This window comes from Hyperolius riggenbachi, chromosome 3 (genome assembly GCF_040937935.1).
Source record: "Hyperolius riggenbachi isolate aHypRig1 chromosome 3, aHypRig1.pri, whole genome shotgun sequence".
NCBI lineage: Eukaryota > Metazoa > Chordata > Amphibia > Anura > Hyperoliidae > Hyperolius > Hyperolius riggenbachi.
The window spans coordinates 299,306,105-299,333,159 of NC_090648.1; the positions used below are offsets into that span (position 1 = coordinate 299,306,105).

Sequence of the window (27,055 nt, forward strand, 5' to 3'; positions counted from 1 at the left end):
CCTTGCGGGCACACAATCACCCGCCCACACGCTCAGATTGCCCTCAAACCCCCCCTTATCGATTCGCCAGTGCATTATTTACATCCGTTCTTCCCTGTAATAACCCACTGATCACCTGTCAATCACCCCCTGTCACTGCCACCCATCAATCACCCCCTGTCACTGCCACCCATCAATCAGCCCCTAACCTGCCCCTTGCGGGCAATCTGATCACCCACTCACACCAATAGATCGCCCGCAGATCCGACATCAGATCACCTCCCAAATCCATTGTTTACATCTATTCTCTCCTCTAAACACCCACTAATTACCCATCAATCACCCATCAATCACCCCCTATCACCACCTGTCACTGTTACCCATCAGATTAGACCCTTGCGGGCACCCAATCACCCGCCCACACGCTCAAATTGCCCTCAGACCCCCGCCTTATCAATTCGCCAGTGCAATATTTACATCTGTTATTCCCTGTAATAACCCACTAATCACCTGTCAATCACCCATCAATCACCCCCTGTCATTGCCACCCATCAATCACCCCCTGTCACTGCCACCCATCAATCAGCCCCTAACCTGCCCCTTGCGGGCAATCTGATCACCCACCCACACCAATAGATCGCCCGCAGATCCGACATCAGATCACCTCCCAAGTGCAGTGTTTACATCTCTTCTCTCCTCTAAACACCCACTAATTACCCATCAATCACCCCCTATCACCACCTGTCACTGTTACCCATCAGATTAGACCCTAATCTGCCCCTTGCGGGCACCCAATCACCCGCCCACACGCTCAGATTGCCCTCAGACCCCCGCCTTATCAATTCGCCAGTGCAATATTTACATCTGTTATTCCCTGTAATAACCCACTGATCACCAGTCAATCACCCATCAATCACCCCCTGTCACTGCCATCCATCAATCACCCCCTGTCACTGCCACCCATCAATCAGCCCCTAACCTGCCCCTTGCGGGCAATCTGATCACCCACCCACACCAATAGATCGCCCGCAGATCCGACATCAGATCACCTCCCAAGTGCAGTGTTTACATCTCTTCTCTCCTCTAAACACCCACTAATTACCCATCAATCACCCCCTATCACCACCTGTCACTGTTACCCATCAGATTAGACCCTAATCTGCCCCTTGCGGGCACCCAATCACCCGCCCACACGCTCAGATTGCCCTCAGACCCCCGCCTTATCAATTCGCCAGTGCAATATTTACATCTGTTATTCCCTGTAATAACCCACTGATCACCTGTCAATCACCCATCAATCACCCCCTGTCACTGCCACCCATCAATCACCCCCTGTCACTGCCACCCATCAATCAGCCCCTAACCTGCCCCTTGCGGGCAATCTGATCACCCACCCACACCAATAGATCGCCCGCAGATCCGACATCAGATCACCTCCCAAGTGCAGTGTTTACATCTCTTCTCTCCTCTAAACACCCACTAATTACCCATCAATCACCCCCTATCACCACCTGTCACTGTTACCCATCAGATTAGACCCTAATCTGCCCCTTGCGGGCACCCAATCACCCGCCCACACGCTCAGATTGCCCTCAGACCCCCGCCTTATCAATTCGCCAGTGCAATATTTACATCTGTTATTCCCTGTAATAACCCACTGATCACCTGTCAATCACCCATCAATCACCCCCTGTCACTGCCACCCATCAATCACCCCCTGTCACTGCCACCCATCAATCAGCCCCTAACCTGCCCCTTGCGGGCAATCTGATCACCCACCCACACCAATAGATCGCCCGCAGATCCGACATCAGATCACCTCCCAAGTGCAGTGTTTACATCTCTTCTCTCCTCTAAACACCCACTAATTACCCATCAATCACCCCCTATCACCACCTGTCACTGTTACCCATCAGATTAGACCCTAATCTGCCCCTTGCGGGCACCCAATCACCCGCCCACACCTCAGAACGCCCTCAGACCCCAGCCCTGATCACCTCGCTAGTGCATTGCTTGCATCTATTTCCCCCCTCTAATCACACCTTGAGACACCCATAAATCACCTCCCGTCACCCCCTAGCACACCTACCCATCAGATCAGGCCCTAATTTGCCCCGTGTGGGCTCCTGATCACTCGGCCAAACCCTCAGATCCCCCTCAGACCCCCTTCCAATCACCTCCCCAGTGCATTGATTGCATCTATTTTCCCCTCTAACCGCCCCCTGAGACACCCATCAATCACCTCCTGTCACCCCCCTAGCACTCCTATCCATCAGATCAGGCCCAATACATCCTGTCATCTAAGAGGCCACCCTGCTTATGACCGTTTCCACAAAATTTGCCCCCTCATAGACCACCTGTCATCAAAATTTGCAGATGCTTATACCCCTGAACAGTCATTTTGAGAAATTTGGTTTCCAGACTACTCACAGTTTTGGGCCCGTAAAATGCCAGGGCAGTATAGGAACCCCACAAGTGATCCCATTTTAGAAAGAAGACACCCCAAGGTATTCTGTTAGGTGTATGATGAGTTCATAGAAGATTTTATTTTTTGTCAAAAGTTAGCGGAAATTGAATTTTTATTGTTTTTTTCACAAAGTGTCATTTTTCACTAACTTGTGACAAAAAATAAAATCTTCTATGAACTCACCATACCCCTAACGGAATACCTTGGGGTGTCTTCTTTCTAAAATGGGGTCACTTGTGGGGTTCCTATACTGCCCTGGCATTTTAGGGGCCCTAAACCGTGGGGAGTAGTCTAGAAAACAAATGCCTCAAAATGACCTGTGAATAGGACGTTGGGCCCCTTAGCGCACCTAGGCTGCAAAAAAGTGTCACACATGTAGTATCGCCATACTCAGGAGAAGTAGTATAATGTGTTTTGTGGTGTATTTTTACACATACCCATGCTGGGTGGGAGAAATCTCTCTGTAAATGGACAATTGTGTGTAAAAAAAAATAAAAAATGTGTCATTTACAGAGATATTTCTCCCACCCAGCATGGTTATATGTAAAAATACACCACAAAACACATTATACTACTTCTTCTGAGTACGGCGATACCACATGTGTGACACTTTTTTGCAGCCTAACTGTGCTAAGGGGCCCAAAGTCCAATGAGTACCTTTAGGATTTCACAGGTCATTTTGAGACATTTGGGTTCAAGACTACGCCTCACGGTTTAGGGCCCCTAAAATGCCAGGGCAGTATTGGAACCCCACAAATGACCCCATTCTAGAAAGAAGACACCCCAAGGTATTCTGTAAGGTGTATGAGGAGTTCATAGAAGATTTTATTTTTTTGTCAAAAGTTAGCGGAAAATGGATTTTTATTGTTTTTTTCACAAAGTGTCATTTTTCACTAACTTGTGACAAAAAATAAAATCTTCTATGAACTCACCATACCCCTAACGGAATACCTTGGGGTGTCTTCTTTCTAAAATGGGGTCACTTGTGGGGTTCCTATACTGCCCTGGCATTTTAGGGGCCCTAAACCGTGAGGAGTAGTCTAGAATCCAAATGCCTCAAAATGACCTGTGAATAGGACGTTAGGCCCCTTAGCGCACCTAGGTTGCAAAAAAAGTGTCACACATGTGGTATCGCCGTACTCAGAAGAAGTAATATAATGTGTTTTGGGGTGTATTTTTATACATACCCATGCTGGGTGGGAGAAATCTCTCTGTAAATGGACAATTGTGTGTAAAAAAAAATCAAATAATTGTCATTTACAGAGATATTTCTCCCACCTAGCATCTGTATGTGTAAAAATACACCCCAAAACACATTATACTACTTCTCCTGAGTACGGCGGTACCACATGTGTGGCACTTTTTTGCACCCTAAGTGCGCTAAGGGGCTCAAAGTCCAATGAGTACCTTTAGGATTTCACAGGTCATTTTGCGACATTTGGTTTCAAGACTACTCCTCACGGTTTAGGGCCCCTAAAATGCCAGGGCAGTATAGAAACCCCATTTTAGAAAGAAGACACCCCAAGGTATTCCATTAGGAGTATGGTGAGTTCATAGAAGATTTTATTTTTGTCACAAGTTAGCGGAAAATGACACTTTGTGAAAAAAAACAATTAAAATCAATTTCCGCTAACTTGTGACAAAAAAAAAAAATCTTCTATGAACTCACCATACTCCTAATGGAATACCTTGGGGTGTCTTCTTTCTAAAATGGGGTAATTTGTGGGATTCCTATACTGTCCTGGCATTTTAGGGGCCCTAAACCGTGAGGAGCAGTCTTGAAACGAAATTTCTCAAAATGACCTGTGAAATCCTAAAGGTACTCATTGGACTTTGGGCCCCTTAGCGCAGTTAGGGTGCAAAAAAGTGCCACACATGTGGTATCGCCGTACTCAGGAGAAGTAGTATAATGTGTTTTGGGGTGTATTTTTCCACATACCCATGCTGAGTGGGAGAAATATCTCTATAAATTGACAATTGTGTGTAAAAAAAATAAAAAAAATTGTCATTTACGGAGATATTTCTCCCACCCAACATGGGTATGTGTAAAAATACACCCCAAAACACATTATACTCCTTCTCCTGAGTACGGCAATACCACATGTGTGGCACTTTTTTGCAGCCTAACTGCGCTAAGGGGCCCAAAGTCCAATGAGCATCTTTAGGCTTTACAGGGGTGCTTACAATTAGGCACCCCCAAAATGCCAGGACAGTGAACACACCCCACAAATGACCCCATTTTGGAAAGTAGACACTTCAAGGTATTCAGAGAGGAGCATAGTGAGTCCGTGGCAGATTTCAATTTTTTTTTGTCGCAAGTTAGAAGAAATGGAAACTTTTTTTTTTTTTCTGTCACAAAGTGTCATTTTCCGCTAACTTGTGACAAAAAATAAAATCTTCAATGAACTCACCATGCCTCTCACTGAATACTTTGGGATGTCTTCTTTCCAAAATGGGGTCATTTGGGGGGTATTTGTACTATCCTGGAATTTTAGCCCCTCATGAAACCTGACAGGTGCGCAGAAAAGTCAGAGATGCTTGAAAATGGGAAAATTCACTTTTTGCACCATAGTTTGTAAACGCTATAACTTTTACCCAATCCAATAAATATACACTGAATGGTTTTTTTTTATCAAAGACATGTAGCAGAATAACTTTCGCGCTCAAATGTATAGGAAATTTTACTTTATTTGAAAAATGTCAGCACAGAAAGTTAAAAAAGTCATTTTTTTGACAAAATTCATGTCTTTTTTGATGAATATAATAAAAAGTAAAACTCGCAGCAGCAATCAAATAGCACCAAAAGAAAGCTGTATTAGTGACAAGAAAAGGAGGTAAAATTCATTTAGGTGGTAGGTTGTATGACTGAGCAATAAACCGTGAAAGCTGCAGTGGTCCGAATGGAAAAAAAGGCTCTGGTCCTTAAGGGGTTTTATGACTGCAGTCCTTAAGTGGTTAAAATGCTTTAAAGGGCAGAATATTTGTTCATGATTCACATATGAATAATGTTTCCTAAGAACACTTACAGAGATCTCCAAGCCTTACAATTCCATGATAGATTTACAGTCCTAATAATACAGTGGGTCTGATGCAATTGTCAGACTCGCCAGTGTTAAACGCTGGTGAGTCCGATAATCAGGCGAGATCCAATTGCATTTAGCCCTAGGCTGGATGCTAAAAGAGCTCGCTTGGGCGATATTATCACCCAGCAAGTTCCTTACACCCTATCCTATTACACTTTGCATGCCTCCAGGAAGCGATGCTTCCCGGCAGACATGAGCGTTAGCTTAGACCTGCAAAAAGCAGGTCTAAACATGCTAACGCACGACATCGCCGCTGCATCTGGGGGTCTCCTTTAATAAGGAGACCCTCAGAGCTCCCCGCCGGCCGCCTCTCGTCTCCGCAACCCCCCACAAAGTTACAGAGCTACAAATTGCTTAAATTCCTTACCGCCGCTTTACACCCGTCGGCCGCCGCATCTCGCCGCAAGTCCCCGCTGTGTAATTACAGTGTACGAGTTACTGTAATTACACTCACTAATAACAGAGTCCCGGCAAAGCATCTTTGAATCAGCCGCCGGGGCTCCCCATTGGTTCACAGGCTGTACCAATGAAAATGGCTCAGCCTGTGAACCAATGGGGAGCCCCGGCGGCTGATTCAAAGATGCTTTGCCGGGACTCTTATTAGTGAGTGTAATTACACAGCGGGGACTTGCGGCGAGATGCGGCGGCCGACGGGTGTAAAGCGGCGGTAAGGAATTTAAGCAATTTGTAGCTTTGTAACTTTGTAGGGGGTTGCGGAGATTAGCGGGGCCGGCTGGGAGCTCTGGGGGTATCCTTATTAAAGGAGACCCCCAGATGCAGCGGCGGAAGATGGCAGCGGATGTTCGGCGGGTTGTGCGCATGTGTGGGGAGCGAGGCCGTGGTGCTGATGGACAGCACCACAGGGTAAACCTCGCTCCCCATCGCCCGGTAATAGGGAGCATCGCTCAGGCTTTCGCCTGAGTAATGCTCCCTAACGATCGGCCATCGCACGAGTGAAACTGGCAATAGGATTTGCCGGTAATCCTCGTGCGATGGCAAGGTGATAAGTAGCTCGCATCTGCAAGCTACTTATCACCTGGAATAGCATCAGGCCCAATGTTGTTTATCTATTTTCCTAAGTCTCCTATCCTTTTTGGGTGTTTTGTTTTTAAGAAACAAAATTGCATTCCACATCAACCACAAGGCTCATCCCACAAGGCCACAATTTATAAAATGTAATGCTGGGCATAGACGGTTTGTTTTATATTATCAATCGAGCCGCTGATGGCTCAATTGATAATATTCAACCTGTCCGATCACCGTGGCAGGTCGATACCGCGCTTGATCCCCGCCGGCGGACAATGGTAGAAACGAAACGCTGATAAGGAAGTGCCGCGGGACCCGATCCGCGCGCACGTGCGGACGAGCGGTGACGCGCCGGCATCGAGCTGCTGGCTCGATACTAGCGCATAAACGACCGTCAATGCCCAGCATTAGCCACATGTTTCCTCTAGATTTATAGATAAATTAGTAAAAAGTTTCTGGCAGTAAAGGTAAATGTAGGAAGTGATCAAAGTGATCGGATTCTTGCAATACTGTATAGGATAGCATATTTACTTTAAAGAACCATGGTTTCGTTAGAGTCTATATACAGGTACTGACGTATATTTCATGCTAAATTTCATTTAACGGCATTTAGACAAGACAAAACACAGAACAATTATATTGTGCTTTTCTCCATGCAGACTAAAAGTGCCAAAGCTGCAACCACTTAAGGCGCACTCCACAGATGACCAGGCGCAACAGAAAGCCTTGCCCAAAGATTCCTTACTGTTTTACATACTGGCTTGAGCCGGGATTTGATCCCTGGTCAAAGGCAATTTGTGCAGAATTTATGCTGAAGCTAACACCCTCCTTTTACTGTACCTGTTTTGAGTGCAAGGTGTGTAATTTGCCCATTATTTGAGCTCTGCACACTTGTGCAGCGTCTGTTTGGAAGCGCTGTCATTACCTTTTGCTGTACAAAACAACATAAATATACTTCTGGCTAACTGCATCCATGGGCTTCAGTTTGCATTCAAATTCTTAGAATAGTGATTAGTACATAATTTGCATCTGATCTGTATTCAAGGTGTGTAGTTAGCCCCAGGGGATCTGCATATCTCTCTTCCAATACTCTTTTGTCTCTCACCTTTCCAGGCCTGTAGCAGGACCTCCGTGCCGGTGCCCACCTCCTGCAGGTACACCACCCCTGCACAACCGTAGTACTAGCACAAATGGAGACGGCACACAAATCGCTTTAGTATTGCACTGTATTGACAAGCATGCAGAGGCACACACGACATGTTTCAGGCGGAGCTCCGAAACCTGTCGTGTGTGCCTCTGCATGCTTGTCAATACAGTGCAATACTGAAGCCATTTGTGTGCCGTCTCCATTTGTGCTAGATCTGCATATCTCTGTAGGTTTCATTTCATTTGCAACCTGAAGCACTGCCTATCTCTTGTGGTCTTTTTAACAAATGTGTATACCATTTATGGCTAGCAGCACCAGGTAAGAATTCTGTTTTAACTGTTACATTAGTGATTGAATTATGCATCACTGTGAGACTAGTGGTTGGGTTTCTCATAGTCATGGGAGAGTCTAGTAGAGAATTAATTATGTATTTTACTGTATCTGTTTTGAACGCAGGGTGTGTAATCTGCCTGTTATTCAAGCTCTGCACACTTGTGCAGGTAGTCAAGCAGGTGGAGTGTCTGTTTGGAAGCGCTGCCATTACCTTCTGCTGTACAAAGGGCTCAAACCCTCGATTTTCTCAAAAGCTATAGGGTCTTTTTTAGAAGATTTTTTTTCCCCTTGTTCCAACTGTTCTCCTTAACATAGAAACATATATAGACAATTTTTGGATTGTAACATCTATAGGGACTTTGCTATTAACCAAGTCAGCACAATTGAATTAATTGCAATTCATAAAGCGGTTTCTGCAAATATTAGGGAATAGTTCAGGGAAATATTTGTGAGGCAGAGGCATTCTTGCTCATCCCTAATCACTATTATAAAGACACATAAAAGTAGAAGGATAATGCTATAATGTTTAAAAATGTATAATGTGAACATAAGTAATGTTAGCTGTTGCCATACATAGGGCCTAATGAAGAGAACTAAGCACTTGTTTGCATTTATACCACATCCAATTAGATAAATGTATCAGATAAATAAATTACTGTCCTACTTTAATAAAGAATAGCACCTTTGAACATTTTACTGCTTAGAGATGATCAAGGATAGAACTGATAGAACACATTAAGTTTGTGTCTTGGTACGCTAATTAATCAAGAGCTCTTTGTATTATTTCAATGAATAGGAATAAAACTATTAACCAGCCGGGCGGTATGGACGAGCTCAACTCGTCCATCACCGCCGGAGGCTGCCGCTCAGGCCCTGCTGGGCCGATTTTCATCAAATAAAAAGCAGCACACGCAGCCGGCACTTTGCCAGCCGCGTGTGCTGCCTGATCGACGCCGCAGCGCGGCGTTCCGCCGCGTGCAGCGGCGAAAGAGGGTCCCCCTAGCCGCCTGAGCCCAGCGTAGCCGGAACAAAAAGTTCCGGCCAGCGCTAAGGGCTGGATCGGAGGCGGCTGACGCCATGGCGAGGTAAGCGAAACACGGAAGGCCGCTCATTGCGGCCTTCCGTGTTACTTCTGGCCGCCGGAGGCGATCAGAAGAACGCCTCCGGAGCGCCCTCTAGTGGGCTTTCATGCAGCCAACTAAAAAAAACCCTCCCGCAGCTGCCCTGGCAATCTTAATAGAACGCCAGGGTGGTTAAGCGCTAGCTAACTTTACAGATATTCTACTGTTGCTTTACCTAAACTTCCTCTCACACCAAGTCTTTATCTATCTTCTTACACTACCGGAAATAGTACTGCCACTATGTACTGAAATTGGTTACATTTGATAACCTGAACCTCATAGATGAAAGGGCACACAAGTCTGTGCTACCCCCATGTCTGAGATACTAATTCTAAAAACACATAAAAGACTCATATGTTATCATGCAATCAATGGTGTGGTAAGATAGTGTGAGGGAAAAGGGTCTTTGCTGTTCCCCCCCACTAGATAGTTAGTGGGTGTAGCTATCTCCTCCCAACACACTCTACAACGGTGATTTGAGTACTGTATATAAGTCAAAGTATTAATGGTACCTATACTGGTCTTATAATCGAAGGCTAGGATCCTCAATAAACACACTATATAGTCATAATGTGGTGCATGTGTCTGAGGAAAATTTGTATTGTAGCCAAATAGAGACCCCATAGGGGTCAAACAGTATAGGTAACACTCCTTCAAAGAAGGTATACTGGGGTATCATCACAAGAGGACTAGAAAAGGGTGCATACAGTGTGTATACAAAAATAAAGTGCCACTCAACAATTGTTTCACCCCTGTAACGGGGCGTCGTCAAGAGAACTTAGTGCACAAATCATAATACAAGTACAGAATCCCCCCACCAACCGTGAAGGAGTGTTACCTATACTGTATATATACCTATACTGTAAGTATAACACTCAAATCTACATGGTCTCTTGCCTTAGAGGTTTCTTCTTTCCTTCTTTCTTAGTTGTCTCTTACAAAGTACAGACAGCATATAATTTGAAACTTCTAGTTAAACGGAACAAGACTGCTACAGAACTTTATAACTTGTTAAAAGAATGTTATGGCAAAAAATGTACGAGTCAGACAAAGGTTTTTGAGATGCATTAGATTTCTGTGATGATCAAGAAAATTTAGAGAATGATGAACATCCAGGATGCCCAAGTGCATTAGCAGCAACCAGGGCAGTTCTAGGCTTCCAGAGGTGCCCCCAGAATAGGCGAGTCAACTTCACCCACCGGCTGCACAGTCTGCATGTGCCCCTGCTCCTCCCCCCTCCTCCACTGCACCCTGGGCAATGGCTCCCTTCACCCACCTCTTAAAACAAGCCAGTCAGAAACTAAAGAAAACATCAAAGAAGTCAGCAAAATCATGTGGAATAAACTGAGTGTAAGGATGCTAGTTGTAAGGGTTATCATTTGCAAACACATTGTTTATTCGTTAACCAAAACTTCAACAAAGAAATTGTTAACCAATTAAGAACCACAGGCTAACACCCCCCCATAGTGACCAGACTATTTTTTACAATTCATGCCACTGCAGCTTTAACAGCTCGCTGCAGGGCAATACAACTTAGCACACAATTGAATCTTGCCCCCTTTTGTTGCCACCAACAGAGCTTTTTGTTGGTGGCATCTGACTGCTGCTGAAATCAGTATTTTTTTTATTAATTTTATTGTATTTTATTTTTGAATTAAAATGTTTATTTTCTTGATAATTTATCCCTCCCTCCCTCCCCCCAACACCCAATACCTGCGATCGTCTCTTATAGGCATCAGCCTATGAAAGCGATCACGGTTTGTTTCTCTAGGGGACTTCCAAGTAACAGGGCTGTCCCCAGTACAGCACTGCGGTAGATCGCGGTGCTGTACAAAGTAAAAAAAACCTGCCGTTTGTAATTGTAACAGTCTGCCGGGAACAATCGCCGCTGGCAGGCTGTTTATGTACCATAGCTCCGTCACTCAAGCGCAATCCCCGCTAATTTCCTTCTCCAGGACATGACGCAAATTGGCATTAGGCGGTCCTGGGGGAGCCACCATGCGACCGCCGATCGGTGTTAGGCGCAAGGTGGTTGAACCTGAGAGGAGGAAGAAGCCAGATGTTTAGATGAATGGCTTTATCCTTCATCAATGCTCTCACTCACAATGCAATCTTTGAGCAAACATCTCTGGGTTAGTTAACCCTCCATACTTGCCTGAACTCACACCACGTCCCTTATTTAAATTCACTTTCACTGCTACGTTTTCTCCTAGATGAAATTTTCACACCTGTTAACCACTTCAGCCTACAGTGTTGTTCACCTTATGCATCTGATCAACTTTTACCTCCCACTCATTCTCCAATAACTTTTTAACTACTTATCACAATTAATTAATCTAGATCTTGTTTTTTCCACCCCTAATTAGGCTTTCTGTGGGTGGCACATTTTGCTAATAATTATTTTTTCTAAATCCATTTTAACAGGAAGAAGATTAAGAAAGAAATGGAAAAAAATCATTATTTCTCAGATTTTGGCCATTCTAGTTTGAAATTAATACATGCTACCGTAATTAAAACTCATGTATTTTATTTGCCCATTTGTCCCGGTTATTACACCGTTTAAATGATGTCCCTATCACAATTTATGGCGCCAATGTTTTATTTAGAAATAAAGGTGCATTTTTTCAATTTGCGTCCATCACTATTTACAAGCTTATAATTTAAAAAAATATAATAATATACTGTCTTGACATGCATATTTAAAACATTTAGACCCTTAGGTAACTATTTATGTTGTTTGTTTTTATTGTACTTTTTTTTTAATTAAAACATTTATTTGGGTAATTTTTGGTGTGGGAGGTAAACAGCTAATTTTAAATGTAATATAATGTAATTATTTAATAAAAAATGTGAGTGTAGTTTACTATTTGGCCACAAGATGGCCACAGTCAAAACGTCCTGGAAGCGAACGATCTCACTTCCAGGAACAAGAGAGGAGGGGAAACTGTTTTTTTGTGGGTTTTTTTTTGGGTTGCAGAAAGACCTCAGTGTCTTATAAGAGACCGTCTGTTTTTCTGCGGGGGACTAAGATCGATGAATGGGAAGTATATTCCCATCCATTGATCGGGGGCTAACGGCAGGTGGCGGGAGCGATCGCGCACCTCAGGCAGCAGGAGCTGCACAGTCTATCTAAGTGGTTAAAGGATGAAAATACTCAGTATAATTTTTTTGGTACCTTTTCACCTACTTTTTGGTACTTTTCAATTGCAGAGGCCTGAAAAGTTATTCTAAACATTCTCCGGAGGCACCATGCCTACTAAGAGCTCAACGCTGTTGCTCCTGGTAATTGCCTAAGGAAGCAGGTTACAAACCTGCGAAACATGCCACATTTTAGTGGAATAAAGCTTTTGTCTAAACTAGACAATTCGAGTCTTCAGTGGGGAGGTAAGTCCACCACTACCTCCCTTTTAAAAGTGGTTTTACCATATTTTATTCTTTCTGGCGCCTCTGTTCCTTTCTAATATTTAGAAAATGAAAAATCATGTTTTAGGAGAAAACTTGAAAATTGAAAAAGTGAATATTAATAAGTGCCTATGTGTATTTTGTTTTTGTTTTTTACTTCCATTTTTGCTTTCTTTGTTTCCAAAAGGCAAGAGTGCACTAGAGGTGGGAATGTTTGAATGTATTAAGGTCTATTGATGACCCCTCTATTGATGTACAGCAGTTCTCTTCCACAGTGGAGCTACCTCGAATGAGTAACATCTCATGCAAAGATTGGTTTGCTCTATTGAAGAATATTTATTGAACAGTCTGATCTGGCTCATGCATGTTTGCTTTTTGCTAACGCTGGCTGCACATGCTTTGCTTCATTATAACCACTACATTCTGCAATTGGGAATGCACAGTGGATGCTTCCTCTATACATGCCTGTTTAGCGAACAGGTTTGAATCCACATCTTCTGCGAATGGGAATTGTTGTGGACATTGCTACCCATGGTGGTTAACAAGAGATATCAGTCCCTGTGGTTTTGAGCTGGATTGTTGTCTGGATTTGCTCATTAACAAGCTTTATCTGGATTTGTACGGTCATCTTCTTCTACAGTTTTTACTTACTCTACATCAAACGTATCGATTGTGGGTCAGGTTTTGAACTATTACATCTAAACATGGGGGACTGCAGCCCCATGTTCTCTCTGGTGCTAATCTAGCCACATCCATCTATATATGCCATGATACCAATGTCATTAATAGGTTTTAGATTTGGTAAATGTATGTTTGTATTTGAATCTCTTCTCTTGTTTAAATTATAGCATTTTTGTTGACATGGTGTATGTGAATTGATTCTTGATTGCTATTAATAAGATGATGAATAATTAACTTTGGTCTGATAGGACACCAGCCCATCTTTTTAGGATATTACATTAAATGTGTTCATATTGTAATGTTCCCAGATATGCTTTCTGAGTATCTGTCTGGGCTCTGGAGTGTCTGAATTGCCAGAGAATGTTTACATTCCTCACTTGAAACAATTAAGTAAACACAAGATAATGTTATCTCCAGTTCAGATGCCTCCAGCTTTCCCTGCAGGGGGCATATAAGTCCAGTGTTTAACTAGTTGAATGCGGTTGTAGTAAAAATAAAAAAATGGTGGTAGTATATAATACGCTGTAAATAATATTTTGGAGCAAAGAAGACATGCTGGGTTTCATATCACTTTAAAGCGGAATATAACCCTGCATTTCAACTTTGCTCTAAAACATTATTTACAGCATATTATATGCAAAAAGCATTTTTTTTTTACTAGACCAGCATTGGAAGGGTTAAACACAGAGGTTTTAAGTTCCGTGCAGACGTTCAGATAGTTACATTCTATTTAGTTAGATGTATCTATTGATAAACAGTTACACACTCTTTGGCTGTCCTCCAAGCTCCTTCTCAGTGAGAGAGATGAGTCACAATAAACACTAAAAGATACATATTTGTAAACAAAAAGTATCTAACTGAAGTTCGGATGCGTCTGCAGAAATCTCTAGGGACTTTAAAGCCCTGTGTAACCCTTCCAATGCTGGTCTAGTAAAAAAAAAAAAATGCTGGTTGCATATAATATACTGTAAATAATGATTTAGAGCAAAGTTGAAATGCAGGGTTATATTCCGCTTTAGGTAGGAGTACAAACACACTGACCACTGTACACAATTTAAACTATACACAGAGCTGCTTGACTAGAGCCCCACTTTAACATCTTTCAACTTTGGAAAGAATACGAAGAAGCAATTAATCCAGCAAATCTGCTTTGTGCAGTCAGCTGAGTAAGTAGATTTTCTCTGCAAAGTTAATGCAACTTTGTGTATTCTTCATTAACAAACAAGAAAAAAATAAATGATATGCATGCAGACACTTTAAAGCGTTGCACTTGTTAAATATATGCACGGTTCAGCTCCATTCACCTGAATAAGTAAATTCCTGTGTGCTTGGCTAAGCTAACAAGGCTATACATTGTGTTTTGCTGCTGAGGCTAAATTCACTTATTCTTAAGGTTTTTCCCAAACCTCTGGAGACAATGCAGTGCTATTTGGGTTGTGAAACAGCATGCGTCTTCAGCTTTTTTAATAGTGTGGTGTTTTGCTCTGCACTGTTTAGCACTATACAGATCACCTATCAGTTGCCTTCTGCAAAAAGCACAGTCAATGCAAGAGCTCCTAAAAGCCCTATGTCATTACTTAGCACACTGTATAAAATTAGTTAGGATTAACATTTAATACAATTTGCTAAGTGCATTCTTTCACAGCCCAAATCGCAGATGAGATTCCTTCAGCTTTCTTATTTTCTAAAAGCTTTTTTTTTCAGCGCTGCGGCTTCTACGTCATTCATTTTGAAAAACTCTAAAAATAGGATCTGCCAGCCATGTAAATAATTTATTTCCTTTGCTTTAGAGAGAGGCTTTTTTGTCTCGCAGCCAACACAACTTAATGTATGTTTTTATGTAATAGCAGTCTCTGGGAGCATCACAGTTGCCAGCTAGTACCACATGCTATGACTTACACCAGGCCCTGGGCTATCAGCACTCAGTATAAGTACCCCAGGGGTATTTCCACTGGGGTAAGGGGCATTTGAATGCGTCACAGCCTTAATTTTTAGATTAAAAAAAAATTAGGAAAAAATAAAGTCTCATTACAAAGGAATTGTTAATTAATTTATAATAACTCTAGAGATGCTCTCTATGCTACATGATTTCTGTCACTGTATTGGCCTGAGGAAGCGGGCTCAGACCCGCGAAATGCGTTGCCTGTGGTCAAATAAAAATCTTTTGTAAGTTTACAGAGATTTCTTCATTGAGGTAAGATACCTCATTTTTCTTTTTCGTTTTTAAACTGGTTTTAAAAGCTTTTATTCAAATCAGGGCGCCTCTTTCCCTTATTGTGCATCGTTATACCCCCGTACATGTTTGTCCGAGGGGTGGTGACAGAACACCCGTTTTACCACGGTTGAGGTTTTGTCCATCCTTTTTCTTCTAAGAGAGCAACAGCAACCAGGTCCGTCCTGGACCACCCCGAGTGGAGTCGGGTTTATGGTCTCCACCTGCTTCCTGTGGTCGGTTGCCCTTTGCAACCCTCCTTTGTGAGTAGCCCTTTCAATTAATTAATTTCTCCACACCTATTATTGACATACTGCACTATCGGGCTCCCTTTTTTGTCTCCTGTATTTTTTTTCCATAGAGTGCCAAAACACCCCAACCACAATTGCATTTATAATAAGATTTTGTTTTATTTGTTCAGATAATTAAAAGCATTAGGGGACATTTTGGATGCATTAGCACCAGAGCAGGATCATCCACCAGGCAACAAAGGCAGGCACCTGGGCCCTAGTGGGTGTGAAAGGACCCACCTGCCACCTTCTCTGACCTCTCTCCACTTCAGCTTACCAAAACAACCCCAAATCTATTACCTAGTCTATGGCCCCATTACATCTTAATCCATCTCTGATTAGCACACACTTTTGGAGCTCTACTAATATATACAGTAAGTGATAAGAGCATTACTTCAGATGAGGTCTCCTACAAGAAGAGAAACGTGGTAAGCACTAACTTTCAAATAGGGGTACATTCTAAAATGGTGATGAGAAATTCTGCGTTGAACCACAACCTGGAACGTTTTATATATAATCTAACCAGAAATAAACAAAATTTACCGTGAGGATTATCACTGTACAAACACATTCATTTATTATACAGCAGAAAGGAACTATACACAAAATCGAGAACAGCAACCACAGACTAGCACCACCATGAAGATGTGTACATAAGCTACAACCATTATAAGCTATGTGGTAGAAGTCAAAGCAAGTCCCACATGGATACCAGGACTAGGGGATGGTCAGTGAGATGCAAATAATGTTGAGTTGATGCAGCATTATACAAATTTTGTATGCAAATTTACGCAGCTTGAACATGAACCAATCAAGTCCCACTAAGGTAAAATGTGATTGGTCAATTTTCATAATGCATAAATTGTCATACAAAACTTGCATAATCTTGCATCAACTCAAAATGATTTGCATCTCATTGACCATCCCTAACCAGGACCACACGTTTCCCAATATAACGTTGCTCAGAGCATCACACTGCCTTATTCACATAGTGCATCCAATAGCCATCGCTTTCTCTGGTAAGATCTGCACACCCACCTAGGAGTCTACATGGTCTAACAGAAAATTTGAGCCAACCAGGCTGCCCTCCTCTATTGTAATAAAAAGGAATTTGAAGTGCAAAGCGTGATTAAACCAATACTTGACAAGGGATTAAATGGTATGAAAAAAATCATCGCTTTATTGTATCAAAAAAGGTAAAATGCAATATTGGATGTCAGAAGCCCGATGCCTGTCCAACCCACCCACCAATAAAAACCCAAATGTCCGTGGAGCGAGGATCACCCAAGTGTTTGGGGGCCAACACTGGGAAAATGCAGCCAAAAAATTATAAATTCACTGCCAGTTCAATAATGACACGGAAGGTAAATGGCACTCCAGATAGTTGTCACAAACAGTTCATGGACGGATAAACCAAGTGGTGTAGTCCGCCAAGCGAGCCCCACTCGCAGGCTCACGATTTGAACTTAGTAGATGTGTAGTGGCAAAGCTGGAAAGAGGATCAACAGATGCGGGAAGCAAGCAGCAGGGGTGGCTGAAGCTGCAATGGTAGCATATAGGCAGGGGTAAGTCCGCAAAAGCTCTAAATTACCTGCCGCTTTGAAGTAGTGCAGTTCAAGCGTTCTCCCTGGTGAATGGCACACCTTGAAGTTTCACCATGTCCTCCTCCCGTGCATAAAAAGGTTCCGTGTCTAAGATCGGCTGCAATTCAAAAATGGCTGTGGGACGCTGGTCCGTTTGGATACGGATACCGTGTGTGCTCTCAGTAGTGATGCGGGATCTCATCTCGCGGGCACATCGCCGTCCTCACCAGCGTCCAAACGTATTCCCACGGATAGCGTGTGGGATCCTCAAGCTCCTCCCACCGACCGGTTTCACGCATGCGCGCTTCCTCAGGGTGTGGCCAGCCCATGACAAACAGTTGTTTTTATTCCCATGGCATCATAGCTCCGCCCTAAGGGCGGCTTAGACCTCCTCTATTGCTCCATGTTTCAGTCCAAATGCTCATGCCCTTTGTAGACAGTTTTTGGTTGCAGACATGGGTCACCAAGGGCAGTCTGATTGCACAGCCCCACATGCAGTAAGCTGTCATGCACTCTGAGTTTTGACAAATTTCTCTCATGGCCAGCATTTAAAGGAACACTATTGATTAACATTTTTTTACCTGGGATTGAGAGAGTTCCTGAAGTGCTGGTAAATAATGATGTATACAATTCACTTGCTTATCTCTTTTGTTTACTCTATCAAATTAATAACACTCTAAACTGACAGCAGTTCACTGCAATCTGACGGCAGAGTGAGCCATGAGGGGATGGGGGAATTTCCTCACAGTGCTGTGCATCCGTTAAACCTGTGTGTGAGAGAAAGTCCTGCCTCTCTGACTGAACTGTCTGCAGAGAGCAGAGGAAATGTAACTTGTTATAAACATTTGTAATTGTCTGACACCACAGCTTTTCACCTTTTTTTTTTTTTTTTTTTTTTTTGTTTCAGAGAAAAATACTCTGTAGTCTGATGTGCAAAAAAGCACCACTGACTGTGCATTGAAGCAGACACCCCTTTTGAGAATAATTTGTCCCAATAGAGCTTAACCCTACCCACAATGAATTCAAGCTTTTGCTAATTCAAAGTAGGAAAATGTTTACACAGCTACTTAGACTTTTTTTTACATAGTCAATTTTGAACACCTAGTTTGATAATACAGTGGGATGCGAAAGTTTGGGCAGCCTTGTTAATCGTCATGATTTTTCTGTATAAATCGTTGGTTGTTGCGATGAAAAATGTCAGTTAAATATATCATGTAGGAGACACACACAGTGATATTTGAGAAGTGAAATGAAGTTTATTGGATTTACAGCAAATGTGCAATAGTTGTTTAAACAAAATTAGGCAGGTGCATACATTTGGGCACCACAAAAAAAGAAATGAAATCAATATTTAGTAGATCCTCATGTTGCAGAAATTACAGACTCTAAACGCTTCCTGTAGGTTCCATTGAGAGTCTGGATTCTGGTTGAAGGAATTTTGGACCATTCATCTATAAAACATCTCTAGTTCATTCAGGTTTGATGGCTTCCGAGCATGGACAGCTCTCTTTAACTCACACCACAGATTTTCAATTATATTCAGGTCTGGGGACCGAGATGGACATTCCAGAACGTTGTACTTGTTCCTCTGCATGAATGCCTTAGTGGATTTTGAGTAGCGTTTAGGATCATTGTCTTGTTGATAGATCCAGCCTCGGCGCAGCTGCATCTTTGTTACTGATTCCTTGACATTGGACTCCAGAATCTGCTGATACTGAGTGGAATCTATGCATCTCTCAACTGTGACAAGATTCCCAGTCCCTGCACTCAGGGACGGATCTAGGCGGGGGCAAGCGGGTATCTTGCCCCAGGCGCAGTTTGTTGAATTCTTAGAAAGGCGGCGAAAACCTGACCTTTAGGTGCCAAAACCTGACCTTGCCCCAGGCGCAACTTGGTCTTGATCCGTCCTTGCCTGCACTACCCACACAGCCCCACAGCATAATGGAACCACCACCATATTTTACTGTAGGTAGCAGGTGTTTTTCTTGGAATGCTGTGTTCTTTTTCCTCCATGCATAACTCCCCTTGTTATGCCCAAATAACTCATCAGTCTACAGCACCTTATTCCAAAATGAAGCTTGCTTGTCCAAATGTGCTTTACTACACCTCAAGCTGCTCTGTTTGTGCTGTGGGCTTCCTCTGTATCACTCTCGCATACAGCATCTCCTTGTGTAAAGTGCGCCAAATGGTTAAACGATGAACAGTGACTCCATCTGCAGCAAGATGATGTTGTAGGTCTTTGGTGCTGGGTTGACTGACTGTTCTCACCATTTGTCGCTTCTGTATGTCCGAGATTTTTCTTGGTCTGCCACTTCGAGCCTTAACTTGAACTGAGCCTGTAGTCTTCCATTTCCTCAATATGTTCCTAACTGTGGAAACCGACTGCTGAAATCTCTGAGACAGCTTTCTATATCCTTCCCCTAAACCATGATGGTGAACAAGCTTTGTCCTCAGGTCAGTTACATACCTTCCGTGCACTCCAGCGTGGGAGTTCCTCTCTCTAGCCTCTGATGTGACTTCCTGTTTTATACAGGAAGTCGCGTCAGAGGCTAGATAGAGGAACTTCCACGCTGGATCGCACATGAATGTATGTAACTGCCGCTGCCCGCCGCCTGCATACCCAAATGTATTGATGCTGGAGGTGAGAGCCCGAGGTGAGGGAGGGGGGGACCATCCCCCCTCCCCACCGAATGTGGCCATAGCTCTCCCCTCATGCTGCGACCCCTCCAGCCCTCTAAAATGGGCCCGAGTGGGCCGTGGGGGCAGGGCCTATTGTTACGCCAGTGGATAAACTTACCCATGCTGAAATGCGCACTCTTGTTAGGCCCCCAGAGGGGTCTAGGAGAGGCCTTAATTGCATGTACTGTAACGCAGTCATCAGGAGTAATTATTTTACACATCCCAGGTTAGGTACACAATTTGATATCAAGGGTATATATATAATTGTGATTCAACATATGTAATTTATATTTTGAAATGCCCATGTGGCCTCATCTATGTAGGAGAGACCACACAAAAATTTAAAGTTAGATTGTCCACACATAAACATACAATCCGTGAGCGCCTCTTGGAGCAACCAGTAGCATGTCATTTCGCCACAATTACTCAACACACGAAGGAGGTTGGCACTGCAGTATACATAAGCTCTTTTATTCAGAAAAAGATAAAATCATAGGGTTATGCGGCGACAGCCCGCTGTTTCAGGTCTTCAGCCCTTTTTCAAGCCGAGAATGCCCATACACATGCATCACAAAACACACCCCTTAAATAGTATCAATGTGTCAATAGGACCAATAAAATCAAATTCCTTCACAGCCAATCATCTTACTAGATCGTGCAGGCGGACTCAGAGGGAAACCTTCAGCATAGCATTTCACCACATTTAAACATAATGTAAGTCAATTGCACTGTTAGATCATTGAAAAACGAGGTGGCGATAGACACAGGCTGCTGTTGTACCTTGAGGCGAATTGGATTTGCACATTAGATACTATAGAACCTCGCAGTTTAAACCGTGAATATGATTTGTCACCATTTCTTTAATTCCTGGTCCCCTACTCTATCTTTCTGTTTATGTACGATTATCTACTATATTTGATTTGTACATCATGCTCTGCCTCTGTGGGTTAACTATATGCACATTTGTTCAATATTATGGTTAATATATGGAATTTGATCTCTGTATTATAGCAGCAGTGCTGTTTACAGCAATTCCTGTCCTATTGCGCTCTCACATGCAGCCTCATATAGCGTCCATCTCTATGGCAACGCGCACTTGCCGGGTCTCACGTTGCTAGTCAGAGAGACCAGGTATCAGCCGATTGGTGGACTTCCCGTCCATGTGACCGGCTGGTTTGGCAGGGACGTACATCGGACCTGCCTTCTGGAGGCGGATGGAGTCTATTCAGACTCCGCCGCGTCCTCGGTGTCTCCTCGGTAACGTCCATGTGACATTACAGTGCCGCCCACCCACTCTATAGTTCCCCATCCGGTCCATCTGGCCGATGGGTGTTTTCAACTGCTATGACGTCGGTTCAGGAGGCTGCACCGGTGATGTGGGAATGTGGTGGTGACGGACATCTGCTGCAGGTTGGTAACTCGCTTTCCATTGGCTCTCACAATCTTAAAACAGTTCCCCATCAGGTCCGCCAATACATGGCGACAGGGGGTAGGCTGATAGTGTTACACAGCCAGTGATTGGTCAATTTAAAAGTGTGGAATGGTATTTAAACTGCTGTTTTATGTGTCAATGTGAGACTGTCATAGCTTGAGAAAGGAGCATGTCCTACACTCCGAAACGTTGCTCTATTGTATGACAGTCTGCAAATAAAATTGTAAAAGAGCACTGGATGGTGCCGGCTTCATCTTTACGTTTTATAATACCTAGGATTATTTCCATAGATGCAATTATAAATATCATCAGTTTATTTTCACCTCAAGTTCACTTTAACAGTCAAGAGCAGACCCCTAAAGATATTCCAAATAGCTCTGCCAACATTTCAGAAATGTACAAGCGCTCTATAATTGGGAGGCTGAAATTGCAAATGACGACGTCTAGCTCCATAGTTCTAGCCCGTATTTAAGGTTCAGTGTTTATATATTGAGTATACCAGAGTCTGGAGGCTCCTGGGCACTCTGGACAGTACGGAGGTACAGAAGGCCCAGACCCCATTAGTTGGCTTGATCTAGTGTATGAGCAATTTATTTCTGCACCTGGCCAGATTTTATAAGCAGACGGAGTGCATGGCATAGCATCCTAATGAAGTTTAAATGTGAATTCTTTTGGCAGGATACACCTGTATATAATTCACTGCAATTCTAGCTTTTCATATTGCTTTGTGTTCTACTGCACTTTATTCAACACAACATGTTCTATTCAGGTCACTGAAAAGCAATGCAAACAAAACCATTACAAAAGCCTGTCTTAGTGTAATGCAAATGCATATCCAGAGTAATGCTACCTCCTTTGTGTACAAATGCATTTATTTGTGTTGAATTGCATTATGCTGAAATTCAGAAATAGTGGCCCAAAAATGAACGCATCAAGTTTCACTATTTGACCAGAATCAGGTTCTCCATTTAATAGCCCACACCATCATATAAATGTAATGGGGGGTCCCGTATTTAGCACTGGTCTCAGTCTGGCATCATTTCAGTGTAACTTGCCTCAGGATTCTGAAAACATTAAATAAATATATCTGTGCATCTTTAAAGAGAGCCTCAAGCGATGAAAAAAAATCAATGTATTTAACCCCCCAAAATCCCGGGGCAAAATTCCCCGACTTTCCGGGGGGGGGGGGGGGGGGGCAGAGCTTTGGGCTGCATCTCTGCCTTCATTCACGTCAATCGCCGCCTCTCCCCACCCCTCTCAGTGAAAGAAGACAGAGGGGTGGGGAGAGGCGGCAATTAGCGCAGATTGATGCGAATGTAAGGCAGAGCGACTGCCCAAGGCTCTGCCACCTCCAGGAAGTACCAGAGGATTAAAAACATCGTTCAGCCGTGCAGATGCGGCGATTCATCTTTGCTCATACTACAGAAGACCACTGCAAGGTAAAAAGATGAATTTTTCCTTGCCTCAGGCTATCTTTTATTACAATTAGACAACAGACAAAATGCACTACATTATCCACATAAGTAGGTGAAGCCACATAGTAATGCATATATATTTGTACTGCTTTGTTCCTTGCTGCAGTTTTGTTCAACACGTGTGTGTGTGTGTGTGTGTGTGTGTGTGTGTGTGTGTGTGTGTGTGTGTGTGTGTAAAGCTTGCATAACAGTGTAAACTTGCTAGGGGGGCTACATTGATAAGGAGCCTGTAAAAAAAGGGGACAGGGTAGTAGGGGGCCGCTAGTAGAATTAAAATTAGCTATATTCTACTACTGAATTCCAACAATAACTGGGCCTAACCCTACTCTCACTCAGAACTCTCCCACTACCTATTCCTATCCTTAACCATCCCCCCTCCCCCCCAGGGGCATATCTATGAGACTGCCGCCGGGAGATTTGGGCGCAGAGTAAAGCCACTAAAAGGCTTAACCTGCTCCTGCACAAGTCCCCGCAGCATTAATTACTATTCCCCCTCCAAGATGCCGTGGATAGTGGGGGAAAGACTTAGTTTGGCTTCCTGCTATTGCTGGCGGTCGAAAAAAATACAGTGTTTTTAGAGTAATTTGTGCTCAGTCTTGATGGAGCACAAATCACTCACTGAGTGTGGCTAAAGCAATAATTCCTATTACGGTGTATGGTGATGCCGGCCACGCCCAAATAGCCTGCGCTGTTTTTACAGCACTCACCCAGGGGTGCCTACATCCCTTCCCCCATGGCCCCTAAATATTGATCTCCCCCTCCACTGCCAGAGCAGCAATTTGAAGCAATGAGAGGAAATTTTGGCACAGGGAGGTGCCCGATAAAATAGCAGGTGCCGAGTCTTTCCGCTATCCAAATTGCAGCTTTACATAACAGAGCGCCCACTGTGCAGAGCCATAATGTTCATAGTGGGAAGACTCAGCATTATTTTATCGGCACCTTCCTACACCCACATTTCCATTAGTTGCCACAAATTACGGCTTTTATAATGGGAGTCTATAGCAGCGACCTTTTTTTCTAAGGCACTTTTTTCGTCTTTCAACTGAGGGAGCCATGAATGCCAACATGTACTGTGACATACTGAAGCATGATGTCCTCCCTTTGGAAGCTGGGCTGTAGGGCATTAATTCAACAGTTAAATATAATTCATTAGCATTTTATTAATCATTACTGCGTACAAAATCATCACTAACATTTAAAAATACCCCCATTAAAACCACTATGGATGGCAAGAAAGGGCACCTGTGCCATATATATGTAGTAGGCTGTCTTTAAAAGGAGTGCACTCCAGGACTGCCTACTACATATATATGGCACAGGTGCCCTTTCTTGCCATCCATAGTGGTTTTAATGGGGGTATTTTTAAATGTTAGTGATAATTTTGTACGCAGTAATGATTAATAAAATGCTAATGAATTATATTTAACCGATGGCCTTGTGCTCCCTTATCCCACATATTAAGCCATGTTCTAACCATTTAGGGTGTGACGGCCGATTTAGGTGGTTTGGTGATATCCTGTATATTGTTTTTTGTTCACATTAATTCAACAGAACAACCCCAAACACCCCTATGACCTAGCAAACATGACCACTGGCTTGCTAATGAGGCTGAGGATAGAGGTGCTGGACCAGCAAAGCATGTCTCCAGATCTAAACCCTATTGAGCATCTGTGGGGAACCTCTTTAGTATGTAATTATTGCACTCTGTGTATTGCAGATCTTTAGTTCATATAGTTCATTTTTGTGACACAGGTGTCAGGTTTATTTTAAACATAACTGTACATCTACTTCACAAGGGGATCAATAAATCTAAGTCAATAATCAGTCAACTGATTTAGTTTAGGTGCACAGCTAAGGAGTCAGAGTAATGGCAGAGACTTACGCTGGCATTCCTTGCAGCATTTTTCAGGAACAAATGCAGGTGCCGTGTATGCTGGACAGGCTGGTTCTGTGCAGACTAAGGTTTCACACTGAGCAGTCCCATTCTGTGGAGAGAGGGAGGAATACACAATTTTAGAACACTTGTACAGTATTCTGTGCAGCTGTATAAGATCTCATGTGTTGCAAGTGACACTATCAATTTATTTACAGAGTATATACTGTATGTTTATATCCTCTATAATATGCAACTGTCTCTGCGTCCCTGTGCCTGACTTCTTGTGTGTGTGTCCCGTGCAGGCAGGGATGCAGAGACTGTGTAGAGCGGAGAGCGGACGGGGCCAGAAGGGGCGGGCATGTGCGGCGGGCGTGCGTGTGCACGAGTGGCGCGCATGCACGAGCGCCTGGAGGAGTACAGACAGACCTAGCCCGTTTTTTAGATGGGCTAAGGTTACTAGTTTCTTTATAAAAGCGAAGGAGTTTGGCAAATGAGAACGGCTAAAATTTGTGCAGAATAGAGGCATTTGTTTATGGTTTTATTCCAAAGCACAAAGCCTAGTTTTAACTAGATATACTGTATCAGTCATGTTTACAAAGTGTTTATAGAGGAGCCCAAAAATTGTCCAGTGTGATGTGTCTTTTAAGCCGTTTGTAAGAGCAGTAACTGAGAGAAGGCAATTGTGTTGGAAGGAAATCAAGCAGCCAATTATTTTCAGTATGGCTACAAATTCTGAGCTGTGGAGCGCGGTCCTTCCATTACAACTGAACTGTTTTTCTGTCATGACATGAAAAGCACAAGCCGTTCTTCTTTATAAACTAGCTGGGGATAGACATCTGAATTCTGAAGCTCTGTAACCCTTAGTCAGCTCACCCCAAGCATCGGTCTCAAGATTACTGAAGCTGAATGTGTGCATCTACTGGCACATGTATTTCAACTGTGTCAGTGGTGAAAACACAGGAAACACCATCACCTAATAAACGCTTTCAGTAAAGGACAACACCACAAATTACAACACAAGCAGTTCATAAATGATAAGTTCTGTACAGTGGCTGTAGAAATAATTTCAAAGTGAAACACAATTGGTGCCAGTTAATTATATCTTGAATGGTTATAGCCAGGAATTCTCAAGGTACCTGTCTTACTGGCCCCTGAAGAGACTTTTAAAAAGCAATTGCATGTGGCCTGTCATACATGATTGCGATAGCGCATGCCGCACCCAAGTTGGAGTGATGCAGCCTAGCAGATTGATATGTGCCATGCCACATCACACTGGTCTTCATGCCATCAGGTGTGGCATGCAGGAGTTTTGGTCTTGGTGGAGTGAGGGACAAAGAGGCTAGCTCCAGTTGGTAAATATAGCATTTCTGCAGGAAACACGCACCACTGCTTGGGAGTCACTTGGGCTAATATTTGGAGGTTATGCTTCTTATTTGGGAAGAATGTAATCTAATATTTGGGGGTCAATCTGCCAATTTTTTGGAGGACTCTAATTGGCTGTCACTCTGCCTAATTGGGGAACATGCTGCATAGTATTTGGGGGGAATCAGCCCAATACATACACTGTCGAATTGGTTGTTAGTCTATATAATAAATAGGGGTTACACTGCCCAATTGGGGTCACTATGCCTATTTATTTTTCTTACAGTTGAGGCCACTCTGCCTAATATTTGTAGGGAGACTCTGCATATAGCTATCTGGGGGGGGGCATGCTGCACATTGGGTATTGTGCATATTGTTATTTGCGGGTCACTCTGCAAGCTGTTATTTGCAGGTCACCTTCCACATTATTGTTTGGGGCACTTTGTTTGGAGGGCACTTTGCTTTTTAGGAAACCGTCTGAATATTATTTGGGGGCAATTGTTGTTTGAGGTGCACTGCATTTAATCATGTTTGGTGGGGCATTCTGCCCAATTATGATTTTGGGGTAGTTAGAGAGTCTGCATAATTATATTGTTCACCATTAGTATTTCCCTGTCATTTGAAATCTGCTTGATATTGCTATGTGCATGCTGGGATTGTGTTTATATCATTGGAATTTGCCTATCATTCAGGATTACCTACATGTCATTAATATCTATCTGTCATTCGGTAGTATCTGCATGTGACAGGTCAGTTTTCAGACCTGACTAATTTTGGCAAGAGTTATATTGTGATGGCTAGATGACTGGATCAGGGCATGTCCTAAATGGCAACTCTATTAAGGTATTTCAGGTATGAAGTGATAATTACCTACCAAATGGGGTCAAAGAAAATACAACTAGTGAAA

The 27,055-nt window shown here is 43.2% G+C and overlaps 1 protein-coding gene across 2 annotated transcripts in view; it reads right to left on the reverse strand.

The window, feature by feature from the left end:
• LOC137563722 (protein kinase C-binding protein NELL2) overlaps positions 1-27,055 on the reverse strand; it is a 391,218-nt gene that overhangs the window by 148,384 nt on the left and 215,779 nt on the right. For both annotated transcript variants that reach the window (XM_068276574.1, XM_068276575.1), the window contains one exon: positions 24,793-24,895. In XM_068276574.1, coding sequence (XP_068132675.1) covers positions 24,793-24,895 — 103 coding nt within the window. The remainder of the gene's footprint in view (positions 1-24,792; positions 24,896-27,055) is intronic.